The 20,991-nt window shown below is 36.7% G+C and overlaps 1 protein-coding gene and 1 long non-coding RNA gene across 3 annotated transcripts in view; one reads left to right on the top strand and one right to left on the bottom strand.

Moving 5' to 3' along the window:
• The window catches only part of LOC148970991 (uncharacterized), a 116,818-nt gene that overhangs the window by 2,292 nt on the left and 93,535 nt on the right, over nt 1-20,991 (top strand). The window contains exon 3 of one of the 2 annotated variants that reach the window (XR_016147445.1): nt 15,814-16,897. The exons of the other annotated variant lie outside the window; for it this stretch is intronic. This is a non-coding gene — a long non-coding RNA (uncharacterized LOC148970991). Of the gene's footprint in view, nt 1-15,813; nt 16,898-20,991 lie in introns of those variants that run through there. 2 annotated transcript variants of the gene reach the window in all.
• Nucleotides 1,063-4,102, bottom strand: gjb9b (gap junction protein beta 9b). The gene is made up of 2 exons (XM_039680496.2): nt 3,988-4,102; nt 1,063-2,324 (listed from the first exon to the last, which is right to left on the bottom strand). The coding sequence occupies exon 2, from the start codon at nt 2,286-2,288 to the stop codon at nt 1,509-1,511; it is 780 nt and encodes a 259-aa protein (XP_039536430.2). The 5' UTR covers nt 2,289-2,324; nt 3,988-4,102; the 3' UTR covers nt 1,063-1,508.

Here is a 20,991-nt window from a genome sequence, read left to right on the forward strand (position 1 = left end):
TAGCTGCATAGTTTAATGTGGTTCTTCTCCCTCGTTGTATTATGGGTTTGCTACGTGGGGAGAAATGTGCTGGTTACGTTTGTGAGACAATCAGCTGATTACTATTATTATATTAAATTATATATTAAAACCCTTGATCCTCACCTGACTGTGGCTTTGTAAACTTTATCCATGATGTTGTTTATAATGGACTGCGGTGCAGAAAATGTGACAATGTTACACATTCTTGGCTTACTCTCTGCTGTCTCAGGCGACGATATGTTTGTCCCGATTTAGCCACCGTAGCTTCTTCGAAAGGGAGGGGTGAGCAGTGGGCTGAGTCCTTAGTGTAAACTCAAAAGCGAACCGCTAGATGTCGCTAAAAATCACACACTGCACCTTTAAAAGGAGGGATTTATGTAATTGTAGTTGCCCATATATAGCTCTACATCTTGAAAATACAATGCATTGTTTCAAAATAAATCTTAACTTTAATCATCAACTGGATTATATTGGGTTTCGTTTTAGACCACTTGATTTATAACTTAACATAAAAATGTAATTTTTCCAGTAGTAAAAAAAAAAAAAAAGAAACATCATGTGACTCACGTCATCATCGTTTCTCTTTTTATATCACAAGAAGAACATCATACACCAAAATATACAGATGATTTACAGTTTACTCACTGTTAGTCATAGCAATATCAAACAAACAAAACAAAAATCCAGGGAATAACATTAAATGGATTAACACATATTCTATACTTTAATTTTTCAGTTTTTTAAAAAAAAGTAATGTAAAACGATCAACAATCTTGGCAACATTAATTGTAAATTATGTGCCTTAAATGTGGATGTAGCTTCTAGGCACACTCTCCAAATTTAGAGACAACTGAATTAAGGCAAACCAATACACAGTAATGGTGTGATTTGGTGCTTCGTAGCATAGGCTATTTAGTAGTTCTTTACCTTGAAGTATGTGCTGATAGTTTTGTTGAATTGGGAAATCTGGAAGCATGGTTTTTGTAAACAATTTACATTAACTTTTTTTTTTCTTTTCTTTTTTTTTTTTTTAGAAAATCATGAATAAACACATCCCAGTTCCCATGGTTAGTTGGCCTTCTGTCTGGCTTTTAAGGGTGTCTGAGTTGAAGAATGCTGTAGTCCCAATGTTTGGTAGATGATCTCAGACTTAAATAAGTGTGGACACTTTTTCATTTACTGTATTGGGCCAGGGACAGGAATAGATGCGTTCTCATCTCACCATGTTGTTATATGTGTACACTAGGGAGCAGTGTGCTCTTTAGGGTATGAGACTCAAAAATAACAACGTAATAACCTTCTCATTTCAAATTAAAAAGGACACTCTGAAGTTATCATAGATAAGTAATTGTCCATAAAATATTTTAAATGCAATATTCCTTTGATGTATTGGCATGGTTGGATTATCTACATTATTGTCCAAGATCCAACATGTCCACTACCATTTATCACACCTGCTTGTTCCAGAATCAGAGTTCAGACCATTACTAGGTCGGTCCTGAATGCTTTTCATCTTTTGCGGCTTTTGCCTTTTCCAAGTTGGCGATGTTGTGGTTGGATGAGGCTGTTGGATCCACTCTTGTGTATTTACGCTTAAGCCCTATATTCTGGTCTCTCCGTCTGCGCAGGCATTTGCGAACTTTGTTGTTAATCAGGTAGAATATCTCACAGATACACATGAGGATGCACACAGAAGAGGAGACCACCATAAAGATGGTGAAGATTTTCTTCTCCGTAGGACGGGCGATGTAACAGTCAACAGTGTTTGGACAAGGCGCTTCAGTGCATTTGGTAACATTTGGCATGTCGAAATGATAAATGTAGTACAAAATATAGAGGAAGCCTGCATCGAAGCCAGCTTTGAACAGCAGGCTGAGTATGTAGGTGTACCACAGGCCTCCACGCCTCCTCCCAGGGTTGGCGTACAGGTGTTGACCCTCATGAAGAGTGGCGTACTTCTCATCCTTCATTTCACGATACTTTACGTGAGCCACTACCATGAGAGATGGGCACGTGACGAAAATGATCTGCAGAGCCCAGAGACGAACGTGGGAGATGGGGAAAAATTTGTCGTAGCAGACGTTAGTACAGCCCGGCTGGGCGGTGTTGCAGACGAAGTCTTTCTGTTCATCATTCCACACCTGTTGAACAGCCACCACAAACACCAAGATTCGGAAGATGAACACTATGGATAGATAGACGCGGCCGAACACAGTGGAGTATTGGCTGACCCCGCCGAGCAGGACTTCTAGAGACATCCAGTTCATTTTGGCAGGTGTCTAAGTCATACCAAGATATGAGTCCTACAAACAAACAAATAAATTTGGTTACCAAATATGTGGTTAAATTTGGTTACCAAATATGTGACCCTGAATCACAAAACCAGTCACAAGTAGCATGGGTATATTTGTGGCAATAGCCAACAATACATTGTACGGGTCAAAGTTATTGATTTTTTCTTTCAAAATTCATTAAAGGAGATGTATGTGAGATTGTGGCTAAAACTGGTACTGCAATCAGTTTCAATTTGCTGTAGAGCAGTGTATCCCCTACCCCTCCCCCCTGACTCGAGGTTGCCAGATAGGCTGCAGGATCCAACATTTTTTATCCCACACGTTGGTATCTGCAGCTGTGGTAACTAGAGCAGAGCTGGCAACATGGATGCCGCAACAATACTGACTTTGTGATTGGTAGAAAATGTATTTTTGGCTTATGTGGATGAAAGACAACGAATCCACTTGCTTCGCTGCAGGAGGCCACGCCTACCGGTAACAGAGTTAATGTAGTTAAACAACAAGTCTAGTGACGAGTCTGACCGGGATTTTGAGATATCCCAAAATCCAGATTCAGCTTTTTCAGCGTCATCTGAGGATTTTTTTACAAACAAAAAATACATAAATATCTCGTCTCAGGGGGTCTCGTGTCTCGTCTACTTTCACTTTCAATTTATAAAAAGAATATGAGCTATACACATTTGCAAATCCCACTATTAAATATCCACTTTTTTTTTTTACTTTCAAACTTTTATTCGGAATCAGAATGGCTTTTTGAGGATTAAGTTGACGGAGCTGGAAATAACAGCTGTGAATAACAATATTTAAGGTTATTATGAAAACACTCACATGACAAGGATTCCATGTCAAGATGCAATTAAATAGTTTTTTAAAGCAGCAGTGAGATTCATTTTGTGGAAGCTTTCATATTTGATTATTTTCCAGCAGCCAATATCAAGCAATGTTTTTAAACAACAACAATACATTTGCAATTTATATATTTAATTATACTTTCGTTGATTAACATTATTTGTATTCTGCATAGCATGCCCAATAATGTATTTACCATTGAATGTTATTTGCAACACCATTATGCTCAAAACACTACATTAAAATATAATTTTTAAATATATTTTATTGGTAAACAATGACTAACGTTTCGACGCACATGCATCTTCTTCAGAGTCAAAACAGTTTTGACTCTGCAAATCAAAACTGTTTTGACTCTGAAGAAGAAGCATGTGCGTCGAAACGTTAGTCATTGTTTACCAATAAAATATATTAAAAAATTCTGTGCTCCGGTCCTGCTCCTTGGTCTCAGTTAGACCTTGGGTCCTTGTCCTCAGATTGTTGTGTCCTGTTCCGAGAGCACTGGGTAGGCTGAAGCGCAAGTGATTGCTTTCGATTGTTCTACTACATTAAAATAGTTCACGTAGTGTGTTGTTTTTCGCATAATATTCTTTCAGAAAACGCTGCATAGCCAGGAGTCTTACTATTTAGCAGATATTACTGTCTACAGCGACTAACACAATGCACTTTAGTTTAACTTTAAGTTAAATTGTGTAATTTAGAACATACTAATGCAAATATTTTTATCTTTAACAATCAGATAAATATCACTTACTGTATGTGCATTTATCCCTTTAACGACGAACAACCTAATATAGCAGAAACACATCATATATGTCCTTACCTTTTGGAGTTTGAGAGTTATGACGCTTGTGTATACTGGAATCAAACGGAAAAGTTCTTCCTGTTTGACATTCAGGACAGACTTGATTTTTTTTGGAGAGCTGTGCCCAATCATATCCATGACTCACCAGAGTAAACCTTAAATGAAACCAAATGAAAAAAAAAAAAATCAACCTAGTGAAACATCATTGTGTCTACTTCACTTCACAGTGAAGGGTTTGCTATTGTAATTAGTTTTGTGTAAAAACAAGGATTTAATAAAGCAACTTTAATAGCTAGTCGAGGTTGTTTAAAACTAAACAAACTTTAAAACGGTTCAATGGATATCAATAATTTTGTTACTTATAGGTGTGTGTGTTTGTTGTGGGTGTATGCAGGTCTGTGTGTCTTTGCTCACTATACTGTTCAAGTGCTTCTCTGCATGAAATGTATAGAGTCACCATTATGTTGCTGCGATAACTAAATAGTCATAAAGCTAGACAACATTTCCAATACTTTTTTATTAGATATTTGACCTGCCACGTTTATGGTGCATCTTGATTAAAGTCGGTTATTCTTGCTTTATATTGTCACACATAAATACTCGTGGGGTAAAAAAAACAAACAAACAAAAAAACCACAGCAGAATAAGAGGAAACAAAATCGAAACTAAAGTTCAAAACAACAGGAGTCATTTAAACTGAAAGTGTGTAATACTAGCTTGCGGGAGTTTTTGGAATCCTAGTCATGGAAACAACATTCCATAAGGGTGGATCACTGTATGTTTGTCTTGTGTTTTCATTCGACAAGTGATGACACTTAATGGCCTGTTTTCACAGATTAAGTCAAGACAAGAGTAGTCCTTAGTTTAATTAGGATATTTAAGTGTCTTGTATAAATATATAAAAAAAAGGAAAAACAAACAAAAAAAAAACACTGACGTATTTTAAATGGGTAGTATAATGCCCTTATTACAATATGTAAATGTCCCGACACAGTGGGCGGAGCTTCAAGAGTGCAGCTCTGATTACCTTATGCAGTCACAAGCTAAAATGTCATAAACTGTTCTGCCTTTTATGTTTAAAGTCAGACAAAGATGTAGAGACTAAGAAGAAGTGACAACATGTAGAATGCAACAGGACATCTCTGAATGGTTGATGAATTTATGTTGCTGATGTGGAGTTAACTGTCTTCACTTAGGATATTTTGTCAGTATAATTTATAAATCACTTATATAGGAAGTGTTGTGAGATGCACACAGAGTGACTTTCAATTGCATGTGAAAAGACATGCTACAGTTTAAGCTGACTCACAAATGTGGAGCAACTCTTCTCAACATGGACTGTGTGTTCCCGGGGACGGGGTTTATGTACATTTTAGGGTCAGTGATGTCACTAACCCGGGAGGATGCCTGGTTAGTTCCTACCGTTTGTTGTAATCCTTGGGGGTTGGGGGGGGTTGACTGTTTTTTTTCTTTGCATGATTGTATTTATGGGCTGCATTGCAATATAACATGTATTCGTGGTTTTTCTTTTTTTAAAAGTCTTATTTTTCACAAACTTCACCTTTATTGTCAGCCGCGCTCTCCTCTGTCCCCTAAACCAGTGTTTCCCAACCCTGTTCCTGGCGGCACACCAACACTGCGCGTATTCTTTGTCTCCCTTATCAAACACACCTGATTCAACTCATCAGCTCATAATCAGATGGGTTAATGAGCTGATGAGTTGAATCAGGTGTGTTTGATTAGGGAGACAAAGAATACGTGCAGTGTTGGTGTGCCGCCAGGTACAGGGTTGGGAAACACTGCCCTAAACGACCGGTCGACTTCCTGATTCTATGAAACCACTCCCTCAGAAACAGGCAGTGGGCTCAGATTTGTTAGTTTGGCCCAGTGTGTTGTGACTGGCTAAACTGTCGTTCACGTTGTCCAGAAGATTAACGCCCATTACCTTTACGGGCGAAACGTGCAAGTCATGAGCTCCTGTCCAGATGTAAATATGTGTCGAACTGCAGTATCAGAATGAGGCAGAATCAGACAGAGAAAGCGGCGATGAAGAGGGTCAAACAGAACCTCACCACACATGGCTCTTACTAAACATTTCTGAATGATAATTTGCTACATTTTTACAACAACTTTATACACGTTTGTTTTACACAATAGCATCTGACTGGCAACAATAGCAACTGACTGGCTACTAACGTTATACTCAAACAGCGTTGGCATTAGTTTACGTACTTGATCAAATCGAAAATCACGTCATAAAGCATATATACATGAAAAATATGTTTAAAACATTAGTACTTATACAAAATTCAGGTCCATAATGTTTGTACGCGTTTGTCGTAGACACAAAATAGCATAACTAGTAGCCTAGTGGCTATGAAGCCAGCACTGGCATTTGAAAAAAATAAATAAAACACAATGCTACGTCTGGAATTACACATGCAAATACATTTAAAATGATGACGTCTTAGCCTACTTACAGGTTGTGGCCCAACAACTGCTGCCTCTGGTTTTAAAGTTGGAACTGCTTCATGTTTTAGTAACATTTTCTTGTTGAATCCAGTGTTGAATTTGTGGAGATTCTGGAAGCTGTCTTCCGTAAAATGCGCAGCACAGAGAGCTAGATTACGATCGTCATTTTCAGGAACATAATCAAACATAAATTGTATCCATTGTTGACGAAGTACAGCGTCCGTGGGAAGACCGAACATAACACATCGATGTGCCGCAGAAATATGCGCATGCCCTTTTTTGCTTATTCCGGAGGGAGGGGTTGATGCAAATGTGTGGGTTAGTGACGTCTAAAATCCAGCTGTACTCCCAATCGAGTCGTTTTTTTTTTGTTTTGTTTTTGTAGGCAATATACTTCCTGATTTTTAAAAGACGACATCTCTGCTTACACTGAACTTTCAGCGCTGCAACTTTGCAGATACTGCACCAACAGCAACATTACACTATTTAAAATAAAAAAAGTGAAATCGCAATCAACCCCCCATTTAAAAGCAAATATCTCCCTTTGCTTTGAACTTTAACTTTACAGATGTTGTTTATGCTCAAACGGGAACATTACACACTGACTAAAGTTAAAAAAGTGAAATCATAATCAACCACCCCTTAAAGCTATACTGCTTAAGTGCAAGTTGCTTTCAGTTAAATCAGCTCAAACATGCATTTTAGTCTGGGAGTATATCAGGTGAATATCATACAGCTGGATATGATTAAGTGCAGATATACAGGTAGACAGTGGGAGAAGATGGGAGAAGGAAAAAAAATACTTGTTGTATCTACTTCAAAGACTCACAAAGGACATGAGGACAAAGTAGCTGAGAGTGCAGTGGGCTGAACCGCTATTTCTTCCTTTAGGCTGGTACTGCCATTGTTATAGCCTAGTGTGTCTGTGGGTGAATATGAACGAATATTTGTCATGTTTTTTTGTTTTTTTGTTTTTTTCTGCAAGGCTCTCCGAGAGTAATTGGATACAACTTTCACCTCCGTGCTGTCAAACTGAGTTTGTTTTCAAAAATAATGCCTCGGGCTGTCAGCTTGCATACCCCATACCCATCTTTGAGAGTTTGCATGCAGATGTACAGTACAGTATTGCAAGTTTGTTTATCTATAACACATAACAGCTTATGCAGAACATGTTTCTCGAAATCCTCACTGATTTGGCATGTTTCTATTTTCAAACTATGGCCTGATCTCCCTCTCCTCCTTCTTGCCACAAATTTGCCCACAACAGTTGAATTCAAATCAATATCCTTGCACTGATTTGTATTTCCCTTTAGATTAAACTTCTAACATGTTGAATACAGAGCAGGACTTGCCATGACTTTTTCATAACCCAGGTATACACATTGTTAGCACCATGTTACCCATGTTTCTTATACAGTGATGCATAAAACATGGTATTATAAAAGCTGAAACTCTTTGTACTTTATGCCCTGTCACTCATTCTCTCTGCTTATCAGAAATCTTAATTTCACAAAACAAAAAACATGTCCTGGTCGCATTTCACCCCTGAGTAAATCAAAACATATTAATATTTTAATAATTAAGCACATCCACCAATTCCTATTACCATAATATGTTTAGTAAATCCTTTGTATTGCTAATTCATATTATTTTCCAATACCAATTATTCTCAGTGGTGATTCTCGTTACAGAAAGTAGTTTACACAAATTACTGTTCAAAAGTTTGGGGATTTATGTTTTCAAAATGTTTTCAAAGCTGCATTTATTTGATTTGAAAAACAGTAAAATTGTGAAATAATCATTATTACATTTAAAAATAACATTTTTATTAGATTTTAAAATGGGACGCCAAGTTAAAGATTAAAGCAATGGCTGTTGATCCATCTCACGTGATCCTTCAGAAATCATCCTAGGCTGATTTGGAGCTCACGAAACATGTATTATTATTATCAATGTTGGGAACAGTTTTCCAGGAATCTTTGATGACTATAAAATTCGAAAGAACAATAATTTGTCACAGTGTAAAGACTTATCTGTCATTTGATCAATGTAATGTGCTGAATATACTGTATTATAGGCCTGATATTAATTTCTTTACAAAATACTGACCACAAACTTTTGAATTGCAGTGTATACATGCACTTAATATACATTATTAATACAATGTAAATGTAAATGTATTAATTAATTTACTTATTTATTTTTTTACATTTGCATTTCATTAAAGAGTACTTCAAAATAATGTCACAATAAAATAATTTCTAAAGGTTCTAAAAACATCTTGTTTTCTGATTCTTTGGTAAAACATAATCTGAAAATTCTTGATTGGATGAGTTTCATGAAAAAAGGCTTGCCACTACTACCATTATGGAGATCATGCTGGTTGAATGATGAAGGAGAGAAAGACGGAAGTCTTTGAATATTTCACAAAGGCACCACTAGAGAGGGCTGAAGCTCTACTACGGTCCATCAACATTTTCTCAGAAGCCGGCAGGTTATTGCTGAAGCTTTGGGAAAGAGCTTTACAACTCAGCCTCATGCTGAGAACAGAAGCAACACAGCTGCAGAGTAATTCTATATTTGAGACTCAGATTTTAATTAAACTGTCAGCTAGACGTAAATATTAATAATCCAAATCACGTCGTCTGAACTGAACCTAACCTATTTCTTGTTCGGCTTTACCTGTATCTTCCCAGTGTTTCATTTGCACTTCTTGACTAGCCTTTACTTTGAACTGCCCACATAGACCATGTTTTACTTTATATACAGTGGGAAGCTTTGGGTAAGAAAGCAACCTTAAAGCGGTCATATTATGGTACATGGACTTTTTCAAGTTGATTGTACTGAAATGTGTGTTGTCAGTGCCTGTACACAACCATCATATAATGATTAAAAAAAATCTGGTTTTGTCCACAAATTGAGCCGTTCCACCGTGTGATGTCACACAGTCGGACGCCCCTCCCACAATTGTTGATTGACCGCAGTGTTTCAACACATCCCCGCCCTGAGCGATCTGTCATCATAGTCCGCCATTGTTGATACGCTGGAGCAGAATGGCGTCTAAGCGAATTTGGTGTTCTGTTCTTGTGTACAATATTGAACACATCAGTCATTTTGATGTTTTTAAATCTGAACCACTGGAGACACAGCGGCTGAGTTTTGTTTTTGAAGGGAATATTCCCCACACGCAACGTCAATGCTTTCATGTTTGCTTGATTCGCGAATCTTTTCTCACCAGACTGCTTTATAAACAAGGGTCAGTGTAAAGCTAGTTTTGCTAATAAAAAAGAAAAAAAAGAATCTGTACCAACTATTCATGTCCTTGCTGCACCTCCAGAAGAAGTGTGTAAAATTTGATTAACCTTCATATTAATCTTTGCAAATCGCTTGCACGCTTCACGATGAATGCGGCTAAGGTTTACACTCAGGATACGTTACGGCATGGGTAGGGTACGTTTTCTACGGCAGGGTACGTTTTCTACGTACGACGTTCTCAATATAATTTATAATGAACAATGCGTTATGGTTATTGTCAAACTGAGTACGTATATCAGTAAACACATAAGCGTTCGTACATCACGCTAAGTTACTCTACTGTTACCCTGCCAGTACACAAAGATAGATGAAAGTGACATTATGTTAACCAACCATTCAGAAATGCCTTACTTGTCGGACTTCTTCGGGCCGTCATCTTGTTCCGGGTCCGACTCCGGTTCAAACTGATCAAACAATCGCACAGATGTGTTCTCAGAGACTCCCGCTGCCATTCTTTTTCCAAAATATAACCTCAACTGTTGTCAAGGAAATACTCCACGTGCATTGTGTCAAAACCAGTCAAAACACCAGTAGAACAGAGGGGCGGGGTGAGCGAGCGAAGCTCATTATCATTTAAAGGCATATGCACTGAAACGGCGTGCTGGAAACAGCTGTTTTTGACCAGGTAAAAGTAGGGTTTTTTATAGTTTTTTATATTTTTTAGAGTATATTCCAAACTCTTCATTTAGACCCTAACAAATCAAATTAACTTGTATGAAAATGACATTTTATGACCGATTTAAGGAACACAAACGTGAATACAGTACAAGATCTCAAGAGAGGCAGCACATTGCAGACCATGTGATGGTATATACCGAATTCTCCGTGACTGTCTGCATCACCGAGGAGATTTACCAGAGGTCGTAGCTGTGGGAGAAAGAGTGAAGACCTTGAAACCAGAATGGACAAAAATAAGAGAAAATGACTAGATATAAAGGGAAACCTTGCAAAGAGAGAGAGAGAGAGAGAGAGACTTAGCAGTCAAGACTTGTGCTCTTCTGAACCGGGGGAAGGATGGGGTTGTGTCGAGGGGGCGAGGAAAGGAGAGCTGTCACGAAGCGTCTCAGCCAGACTTCGGGTGAATGTAGATGTGTCCTGCTCAAGCAGAGCTTCCGCTTGTCATACCTGGCAACTCAAATGCCAGCTGGAACACTGAGCTGTTCTTGAGCCGCTATGACAAAGGGGTAATGTCTCTGTAGGCCTGTGTTGTGACAGATCTGTGGCTCACTTTTTGCAGGAGGCTGTAAGAGTGTGTGGACTGTGAGAGTGTGTTTTGCTCTAGCCTTCAGGACATCACCTAGACTGAACAGTGTTTGGACTCGACTCCAGTTGCTGGAGTCTTTCTTTTTACTCGGAGAGAGTTTTGATTGTTGAAGCTGAAGCACTATCTTTTGATTCTGCTGCTTTCAGGAACATGGATATCTTTTTAACAGCGCTTGCAAGGTGTTCCTGTATCGATATTCTCAGACATTCTGGTTACGGTTTGTTCTGTACCTCTAAACCCAAGCATTACACTTCTGCAATGAATTCAGCCCAAACCGCTCAATGTGCAGACTCTGTTAGTTAACTTTTTTTTATTTTATTTGGTTGATTTAAAGTTCAAGTTTGATCATTTCTCATAGACCGACATATTGTTGTTGTTTTTTAGATGCAACGCTTCATTTATAAATTAGGCCTCAATCTATAGCTAAAACTTTGGCTCCGTTGTGCTGTTGCCTTACTCTTTCGCCTTTATATCTCATAATTATGTCTTATCGTATCTTCATTTGTGGCTTTTTATTTCATAATCAGGAACATATTATAATTTGAACTTGTTTTAATTTTGAGAATTCTATATTGACAGTTAAAAACTCAAAATTATGAGGTAAAAAGCTCATAGTTTTGACAAAAAATATACTTAAATGTTACAATTCTGACTGTACACCTCATAATTCTGACTTAATAGAGTGTTGACATATTATTCAAATCAATTTCAACTTAACATTTAACCTACATTTCATAATTCTGAGTTTATATATCACGCTATTTTAGTAATTATATTTACAGTATGTTTACTCATCCAAATATACTTTTTACTCTGTGTTAAAAAAAAAAAAAACCTTAATAAAAAAATCAAGTTTATATATATATATATATATACATGTCAAGCATCTTTGAGGTGGTTTGTTATTGCTTTTTGATTTGGTGTGCAATCCCTATAATCTATAGCTTGTATTTCTCTCTTCTATCCTTCTTTTTGGTCTGGCTTCAGCTAGCAGACTGCAATATGTGGCCAGAATTGTAATTGTCGTGGCAATCAGAGCGACACGGTCAGCCAAGTCAGCTGATTAGAGGACTTCAGTTCATCTGCAGCCTTCGAGGTTTAGCTGTCAAAGAGAGGACACAGATAGAGAGTGGCAGACGGGTTGAGTTTTTGTGAGAGAACGTATTGTTGTCCAGCAAAACAGGCTGGAAATGTTTTTGTTTTTTTCATTTATAGTTTGGCACAAAATGTGTTTTTTTTTTTTTTTTTTTTTTTCATTGTCTGTCTGTCAACATGGAACATATCAGATAAGAAAAGAATGTGTTCTGTCATTTCAGACATTTATTATAAATATTATTATAGCATTCTTTTTATCTCCGTTCATTGAACTGTCACTATCAGACAAAAAAATCTGTTGTGTTGACGGCTTATGATGTTAACAAAATAATCATATTTTGCATTACTTGTGTGTGTGGTCCTAGTAATCCCTACATTAGGTGCAAAATGTCCTCGCAAATATGGCAAAATCCAAAATCCTTGTCCTTGTGAGGTCCCAATGAGGAAAACCGCTTATAAATCATACTACAGGAAGTGATATTTTTTAAAAATCTAAAAATGCAAAAAAAATCTGTAAAATTAATTTTATGTTATTGGTAGATTTAGGGGATAGATTATGTATATGCAATGCCCTTATAAATAAATGAATTAAATGCTGTTCTTTTGATCTTCTATTCATCAAAGAATCCTGATGAATCCTTGCGCAGTACATCTTATTTCAACATTAATAATGTTTCTTGAAAAACAAATCATATTAGAATGATTTCTAAAGGATCATATGACACTGAAGACTGGAGTAATGATATAAATTCAACTTTGACGTCAAAGGAATAAGGTACAATTTTTAAAATGTATTTTTAAACTGTTATTTTAAATATTTCGCATAATATTACAGGTTTTACTGTATTTTTGATCAAATAAATTCAGCCTTTGTTAGTATAAGAGCCTTCTTTTAAAAACATTTGTAAAAATCTTACATGAAAGGGATATGTAAAAGAGCAAATGTTAAAGGAGTCATGAACTGGCTTTTTAAATTTTATTATATTGTTGTCTGAGGTCAACTTATGACGTTCGCTTGTTTTTTTTTACATTAAAAAACATAAAAATGTATAAGTAATAGGCTATTTTTTTGAGCCCAGCTCAAAAACGCTCGGTTTTTATGGGTGCCTCGCATTGAAGGCTTTGAAGTGAACACCCACTGCTGTGAGTGGATAACAGTTTTGCATATTAAAATGAGTTTCACTCTCGATTCGGTTTGTCATCACAAGGTCGGCCTATGTTATTTAGCTATGCATGCAATGCACGAATCGGTGGGCGGGGCTAAACCGGCCGTGTTGAAGTAGGCGTTGATCTTCTTCTGTGGGGGTGGTGTTTTATCCTCTTTGACGCCATAGTTCCCCACTTTGAACGAGTCGTTTGCTGAGCCTGGTGTCAATAAAAGCTTGTATTGGACTAACAAGGATGTTTTCAGTTCCGAAACTTACAGGATATTCTTATAATATGATGACCTCTTAGATGTCAAAAGCTCAAGGAAAATTTGATTTCTCAGTCACCCCTTTAATATTTAATGACTGCTGCTGCTCAATGTCTCCAGAAACAATGAACAGTCTAGGTTGAGTAATTTAAATTCCTTTAAACAAAATTCTGTCTGATTACCCCCCACCTGCTAACACACTGCCTGATGCAACCTGTAGACAATCCCTCACATGGACTATGACTATTAATGAACTATGGCCCATTAGAGAGTTCTGGTTGTTTCTGACGTGTTTTTTATTTTTTTATTTTTACATGCTCTTCAATGCATACATTACTCCTAGCACGATAATAGACTCCAGAGCCAGACAATTATCCTTATTTAGGAGTTAATGCCATTGATTCAAGCAATGATCCTCTTTTAGAAGTTGATGCCATTGCCATTGATTCAGACAATGATCCTCATTTAGAAGTTGATGCCATTGATTCTAGGGATAAGACACATTTGGACACAGGTTTGTGAAGGTTCGTGGGCATGCATTGTAACACATAAACACCTTTTAACTGGCATCTCAATAATGGAAAACTCCAAGCAGATCAATTGGAAGTGCAAATTTAAGAGTCTGAACCACTAAGCCGTAATTTTGCAAATTGGTATTAAGCCAAATGGATTCTTTACTAGGGCCAGAAAATTAGTCTTTTGTTCCAAAAAAATCTTGGACCTCTTGAGCGGATCAAAATATTTATATTATTTATACTTTTAAAGTACATTTCTCTCACACACCAATTGTTTTTCATCAGAAGACATTGATTCATCAATTTGGATTATATGGATTACCACCATGTTTATTTTATTCTTGCATTTTTATTTTTGGAATACCCTTTTAAAGAGCATACATAACACATTCTACAATGAAATGTATATGCATTGCATTACTTGCATATATAATATTTTCTAAATTAGAAATAAATAATCTGAAAACGAAGAAAAAATGACATGTGACAGGGTCCAACTAGATATATAGCGCATCATAGTTTGAATTGAGGGATTCAGAGAATGTCACCTGTGAGTATTTGTGAGCCTGTGAGCCACCATTGTCCGCTCTCGCACACACCAACCATTGCGCTCGGAGTACACTTGTATTTCTGCGGTCTACAAATGCACACTTCAGAGGATCTAACATGATACCTTTTCATTGACAGCATTCTCAAAGTTGTCAAAATAAAAGTCCCGCTTTCGACACTTATCGGGCAAACAGAATTACTGCCCAATGCTGATAATTAAAAAAGGCAAAGTAACACTTTAGACATTCTACCACATATAAGTAGCTTTGCAACTAAAAGGCAACTTATTCTACTAACCTGAACCCTAACACCCAACCTTAACCTTAATGTCAACTAATACTCTAATGAGAGATATGTGGTAGTTACAAAGTTACTTATAGTTACTACATTTACATTTATTCATTTAGCTGACGCTTTTATCCAAAGTGACTTACAATCGATATATATGTCAGACGTTGTACGCCTCTGGAGCAACTAGAGGTTAAGTGTCTTGCTCAGGGACACATTGGTGTCTCACAGTGGATCTGAACCCTGGTCTCTCACACCAAAGGCATGTGTCTGATCCACTGTGCCATCACCACCCCAGTAGAATGTACTAAAGTGGACTATTGAAATAAACTTTGACCAAAGGGTTGGGAAAGATAGGCTTTGGCAATATACTGTATCAGTGGACCACTAAAAAAAATTGTAATACTCAAACCGCCCAGTGCTTTATTCATTGTACTAGATGTCAATTACTGGAGTGCTGCCTTACTTCCCCACACCCCTTCACATGAGCCGCTCTGTGAGCTTTTTAAGTCTGGTTACTTTTCATACCTGAGAGGTGTTTTTTTTACCAGCGTCGACTTGCCCTCAGGCTTTATTAGCATTACTGGATGATTCACAGTTTTGAAACATCAGAAAGGTGATTAAAAAGTCCAGGGAAGGACAGGAAAGTCTTTTGTCTCCATACTCGACTTTATGCCAGTGTGCAATCAATGATGGGCCGGTAACAATTGAGTTACAATCATTCGGTGTTTTCCGGCACGGCTTTGATACGGAACACTCTTAAGCACTCTTTGATGGGACATGGGAGGGAATTGAATTAGCCTTGCTCGGTGAAGAAGAGTGGCACCTTAGAGCTTTGCCATTCAATAAACTGCTCTCATTTACTTGCTGTGCCTTCTGTTTATCACACTCTCTCTTAACTGGTCTTTTTATTTCACCTTGTGCATTCACAGCTGCGGTCTCGGGATGGGAGAGAGGGGTGGACATGACTTGCAGTCTCAGTCGTGGACTAATATAAAGATGCTGTGGACTGGTTTATCATCAATTATTAGGTGCAAGTCATCATCATTTTATCAGGGTCTCCAGGTGCCACATGCAACTGAGGTATCATTCATGCTATCATATGAGTAATGCTGGCAACCAAATCACGTTGTGCTGGTTCTTTGGCAATACATCATGCCTTGATACAACTATAAGGTCAGGTTTGAACTTGTGGGGGGTCCAGTGTATTGAATGAACGTTGAAAGAAGGAATGAGTGTGATAATCCAGACAGTCATGGCTCATAAGCAAGATTTATGTGCAGGACAATCTCATATTTGGCTCACTGTGTGAATGCATAAATAATTTCACATTGAAAGTCACCTTGTCAACATGGTTATACCTTGTTGGGGATTTGCGTCAGTCCAACAGTGGCATGATAAAATGTATTGATTACAATCAGTTTATTAATAATGAAAACTTTTGCACAATTTGAAAAAAAGATAAAACATAAAAGGAAAAATAATCTAAACACAGAAGTCATTTTTTAAATGCAGAGATTGAAATAAATGACTCTATTTTTAATGACTTTTGTAGTAAATTCAATTCAATTGTAGCAGCAAAACTAAAAGCAGAGCATCCATAGTCAGTTTTTCATAATCAAACGAATATGGATAGATGAACAGGTTGAAAATGTACTAACATGTGGTCGCAGCAACTTTTACATATATTTGGGTAATAGACCTAACAGTACTTCATTAATAAAAGTGCATTAGTGTATTTCCCATCTACTATAATGAGGTCCATTTTAAAAGGGAATAGAGTTCACAGTTAAGCGTTCTGTAAGGTGTGTTACAAATCAGTCTAATAGCAGCATGATATAACACATCTAAATGTTCTAAAACACCTTTACGTGCTTTCCTACATCGCCATAGTCAGATAATGGTAAACAAGATATTTCTTGGCTGATGTTGTAAACATAGATCTATTTCGAAACCAAGGCTAGATTTAACTTTCTTCTAAAGATCTGTGAAAGTTAAAGAGCTAGCAAGCCAAATTCCAAGATATTCACTTTAATGTGCATTCACAACGTACATTACAGTGCTTTATGTGTGTGTGTGTGTGTGTGTATAATATATTGTATTAATCTTTAAATGCATGAATGTTTCACCAATCATTATTACATATTTGGGTCTTTAGTGACCCGGATCTAATCTAAAACTGATGAATCAAACATCACTCCATCATTGTGTATCAGAGATTGCCACTTTGATGAGGTGAATTGCACTGAGTCATCAGAGATTAAATTAAAAAAATACATTAAATATATATATATATATATATATATATATATATATATATATATACTTACACTACACGGGTTGCTAGTGACCCTATATACTTTTTTAATAGAAAATTAGAAAACAAGTATTATTTATATTTCTTGCTATAGTGTTAATAATGAATAGATTGAATTCAAAGATGGTTGAAGTCTAACTGTGAAAATGAATGAGGGGGGATGGAGTTGTGAATGACATCCTGGGTCGACAAAAAGTATGCAAGATGTGTTAAATTACTTTGTATTACATAATGAATATTTGATATTTCCCTCCTAATTGTAATTCCTATTAGATATAATGTATATACCTTTCAGCTTCTTCCAAAGTATTGTGTTTACTTTTTAATGTAATATATAAAATGTGGCACACGCATACAAAAAGTATTTATTTATTGCACGTGTGTCGCAATTTGTGAACTCAGATATTGAAGATAAGTGCAATCGGTCATTATTGGCCAAACTTGAAAAATTTAATGTAAGCTTTTCATCAAGATTTCACCCAAATTAGACAATGTAACTATCTGATCGATCACTAGTGTATTACGGGTGTAACTTTGTGGGATGGACACAGTGGGCTGGTTTGCAATGGCTGGTCAGGGTTTAGGAAAGCCAGCGAGGTCCTGTGGAAGTAATGAAGATCAATAGGAGTTAGGATGGAACGGGGGCTGTGATCCAGGAACTGTCTCACAGTTGCAGGCCAAGGTGTTATCGATCCCACCTGCACTGGCAGTGTCAGATAAATGGGCTTCTGGCTTCAGCCACCGGGATTATATGAAAATGCAGAGGAAGGGCGCTAAGCGTGGATCAAAGCTTCTCTTCCCTCTCTTCTACAAGAGCTCCGAGAAAAACCCAAAGGGAGCAAATAGCACTTTAAAACAGCCTGTTGTATTTCAATGATAAGATATGACGCGTCTATGTTTTTGTAAATTATTTTTAACAAGCTCACAGTCTTTAAACAAGATTAATTCATTCACAAGCTCTCTCTTGATAGAGATAGTTGAGACTTTTTCACAGTTAACACTTAGGACCCGGTGATTGTTGATCTTCCTCCTGAGGTTTTGAGCCACGGATGAGTGGAGCTTGTCTTTAAAGCCTGAAAAGACTCTTTACCGTGTGGATTGATTGGCCGAGACAGAAGCCCATGGTCTGGATCTGGAAGGGGTGAGAATGGCTCAGTCCTTACGGCTGCTTTCGAGCTCAATGTTTATGAGTTGTTTGGAAGTGATTATTCTTAGCATTGGCTGGGAGGCTTCTATCATCTATTCTGTTGAAAACTTCTTGAAGCAGTTGATTCTCAGTTTATGTAATGTATTTTTTTCTCTCTCTCTCTCTCTCTCCTGATTTTTCATCCTCCCAAGTCATCAAATGCGAGGAGGTCAGAAAAGAGACCAAGACTGTATAGGAAAACAAGGTCAACCGTTTCCATTAATTAGCAAGTTCTCCTTATTTCACTGAACTCAAGTCACATTTTGTAGATGTTTTAATGAGTGGTTTGATGTGAGGGCCAATGTCTCAAGAAATTCAGCTATTTATCAGTGGCCAAAAAAAGTCTGTATAGTGGAACATTTTTACACATGCAAATAATATTTTAATTTAATTGCTTTAGCTATTTATATGAGTTATTGTTAGTGATGACTGCTAGCTTTTTTGCATTTGTTTACCAAGGTCTAAAGCTAAACATTTTTTTTCTTTTTTTACATCACACTCTCAGAAAAAAAAGTTACAAAAGCTGTCACTGGGGCTGTACCTTTTCAAAAGGTTCACTTTTGTACCTTAAGGGTGCATATTGGTACCTTAATGGTATATTAGGACCTAAAATGTACATATCAACACTTAAAATTTACATATTAGTACCTGCAATGTACATATTAGCACCGGAAATGTACATATTAGCACCTAAAATGTATATATTAGCACCTAGAATGTACATATCAACACTTAAAATGTACATATTAGTACCTGAAATGTACATATTAGCACCTGAAATGTACATATTAGCACCTAAAATGAACATATCAACACTTAAAATGTACATATTAGTACCTAAAATGAACATATGAAGAGTTCAGATGCAAAAGCCTCTAAATGCCATTTGAAATTTTCTTCTTTAATGATGATTTTTTATCAAACTTGTATATTTAAGTTCAGTAATTTCACTTAAATAACAATTAATTGCCATTTAAGTGAAATCACTGAACTTAAATATACAATCTTGATAAAAATTATCATTCTAGAAGAAAATTTCAAATGGCACTTAGAGGCTTTTGCATCTGAACTCTTCATATCAACACTTAAAATGTACATATTAGCACCTAAAATGAACATATCAACACTTAAAATGTACATATTAGTACCTGAAATGTACATATTAGCACCGGAAATGTACATATTAGCACATAAAATGTACACATTAGCACCTAGAATGTACATATTAGATCCAAAAATTTACATATGCACATAAAATGTACATATTAGTACCTAAAATGGACAAAAGTGTACCTTTTGAAAAGGTACAGCCCCAGTGACAGCTTTCGTACCTTTTTTTTCTGAGAGTGCATACAATATGTTTTTTTTTAAAACATTTTTTTACACTTTATTTCGATAATTTACTTTAGACATTCTACTAACTTTAAGTAACTTTGCAAATACATGTCAACTAACTCTCAGAGTATTGGTAGACTGTTAGGTAAGGATAAGGGTTAGGATTAGTAGAATACATTTACATTTATTCATTTAGCTGGTGCTTTTATCCAAAACGACATACAATTGCTATATATGTCAGAGGTCGCACGCCTCTGGAGCAACTAGGGCCTAAGTGCCTTGCTCAGGGACACTGTGGATTCGAATCCGGGTGTCTCACACCAAAGGCATGTGTCTTATCCACGGTGCCATATTTTGACACTGCAAAGTTTTTTATAGTTAGTAGAATGTCTAAAGTGGACTATCGAAATAAAGTTGTTGTTTGTACATTTGGATTCTGTCAATTATTATGTAGAAATAATGAAACTCAAATAAAGAAACGGGCAGCTCCACATTCCCATCTATAAGTATGTTTAGCTCTCCTGGGTTAATGCCTTGGAGGATGATGAGCAGGCCTCTGGTGCTTGTTGTTTGTCTGGTGTACTGGCTCAGATCATTAGCATGTGGATCCTTAGGCATCAGTGGCGTCGTGTTTGCCTTATAGGTTCTTCTTGAAATTTGTTGATTCTGTAGGCAATCTCCCCACAGGACAAAATGCATTTTTACTGAAATAATCCTGTCCTGTTCCCTGGCAAATTCACAGTCAGTAATGATATACTCATGTCTAATGATGTACTCAAAAAAAAGTATGGAGGCCTCTGTCGCTTGTTTTGACACAAACAGGAAAATATGTAGCCTGGACAAAGTCGGATATTTCCATTTTTAAATTAAACCTTACAATACTGTTTTAACTTGGTAAAGAGGAGTCAAATCAAAGTGTAATCAAGCCTTTTCTCTTTATATATAGAGGAACAAATTCTTCAGCCTTGCTATTTTTACCCAACAGTAAAAAGTCCTAATTTCTTCGGTGCCTTTTTATTTCCTGTTGTTAAAAATGTCATTCATTATTTCAACATAAAGGTGGTTTAAAAAAAGAATTGATGTTTCTGTCAAACCAGTGGCGTACTCTGAAATCACAAGTCCAATAACACTCCATGTACTGTATTATCACATTCTTCACATAGTAATAAGATAATTTGATCTGCTCCTTAAAAAGCCAAATACGGAAAAATTGGTTTTCAGAGACATGATTAGAATTTGTAAAAATCAATCTTCTAAGGGTAAGGGTGACGT

This window comes from Pimephales promelas, chromosome 18 (assembly GCF_988280905.1).
Source record: "Pimephales promelas chromosome 18, fPimPro1.hap1.1, whole genome shotgun sequence".
NCBI lineage: Eukaryota > Metazoa > Chordata > Actinopteri > Cypriniformes > Leuciscidae > Pimephales > Pimephales promelas.

What these genes read in the sequence shown, in the direction of transcription:
- gjb9b (XM_039680496.2), bottom strand. Translation starts at nt 2,288, where the DNA reads ATGAACTGGATGTCTCTAGAAGTCCTGCTCGGCGGGGTCAGCCAATAC.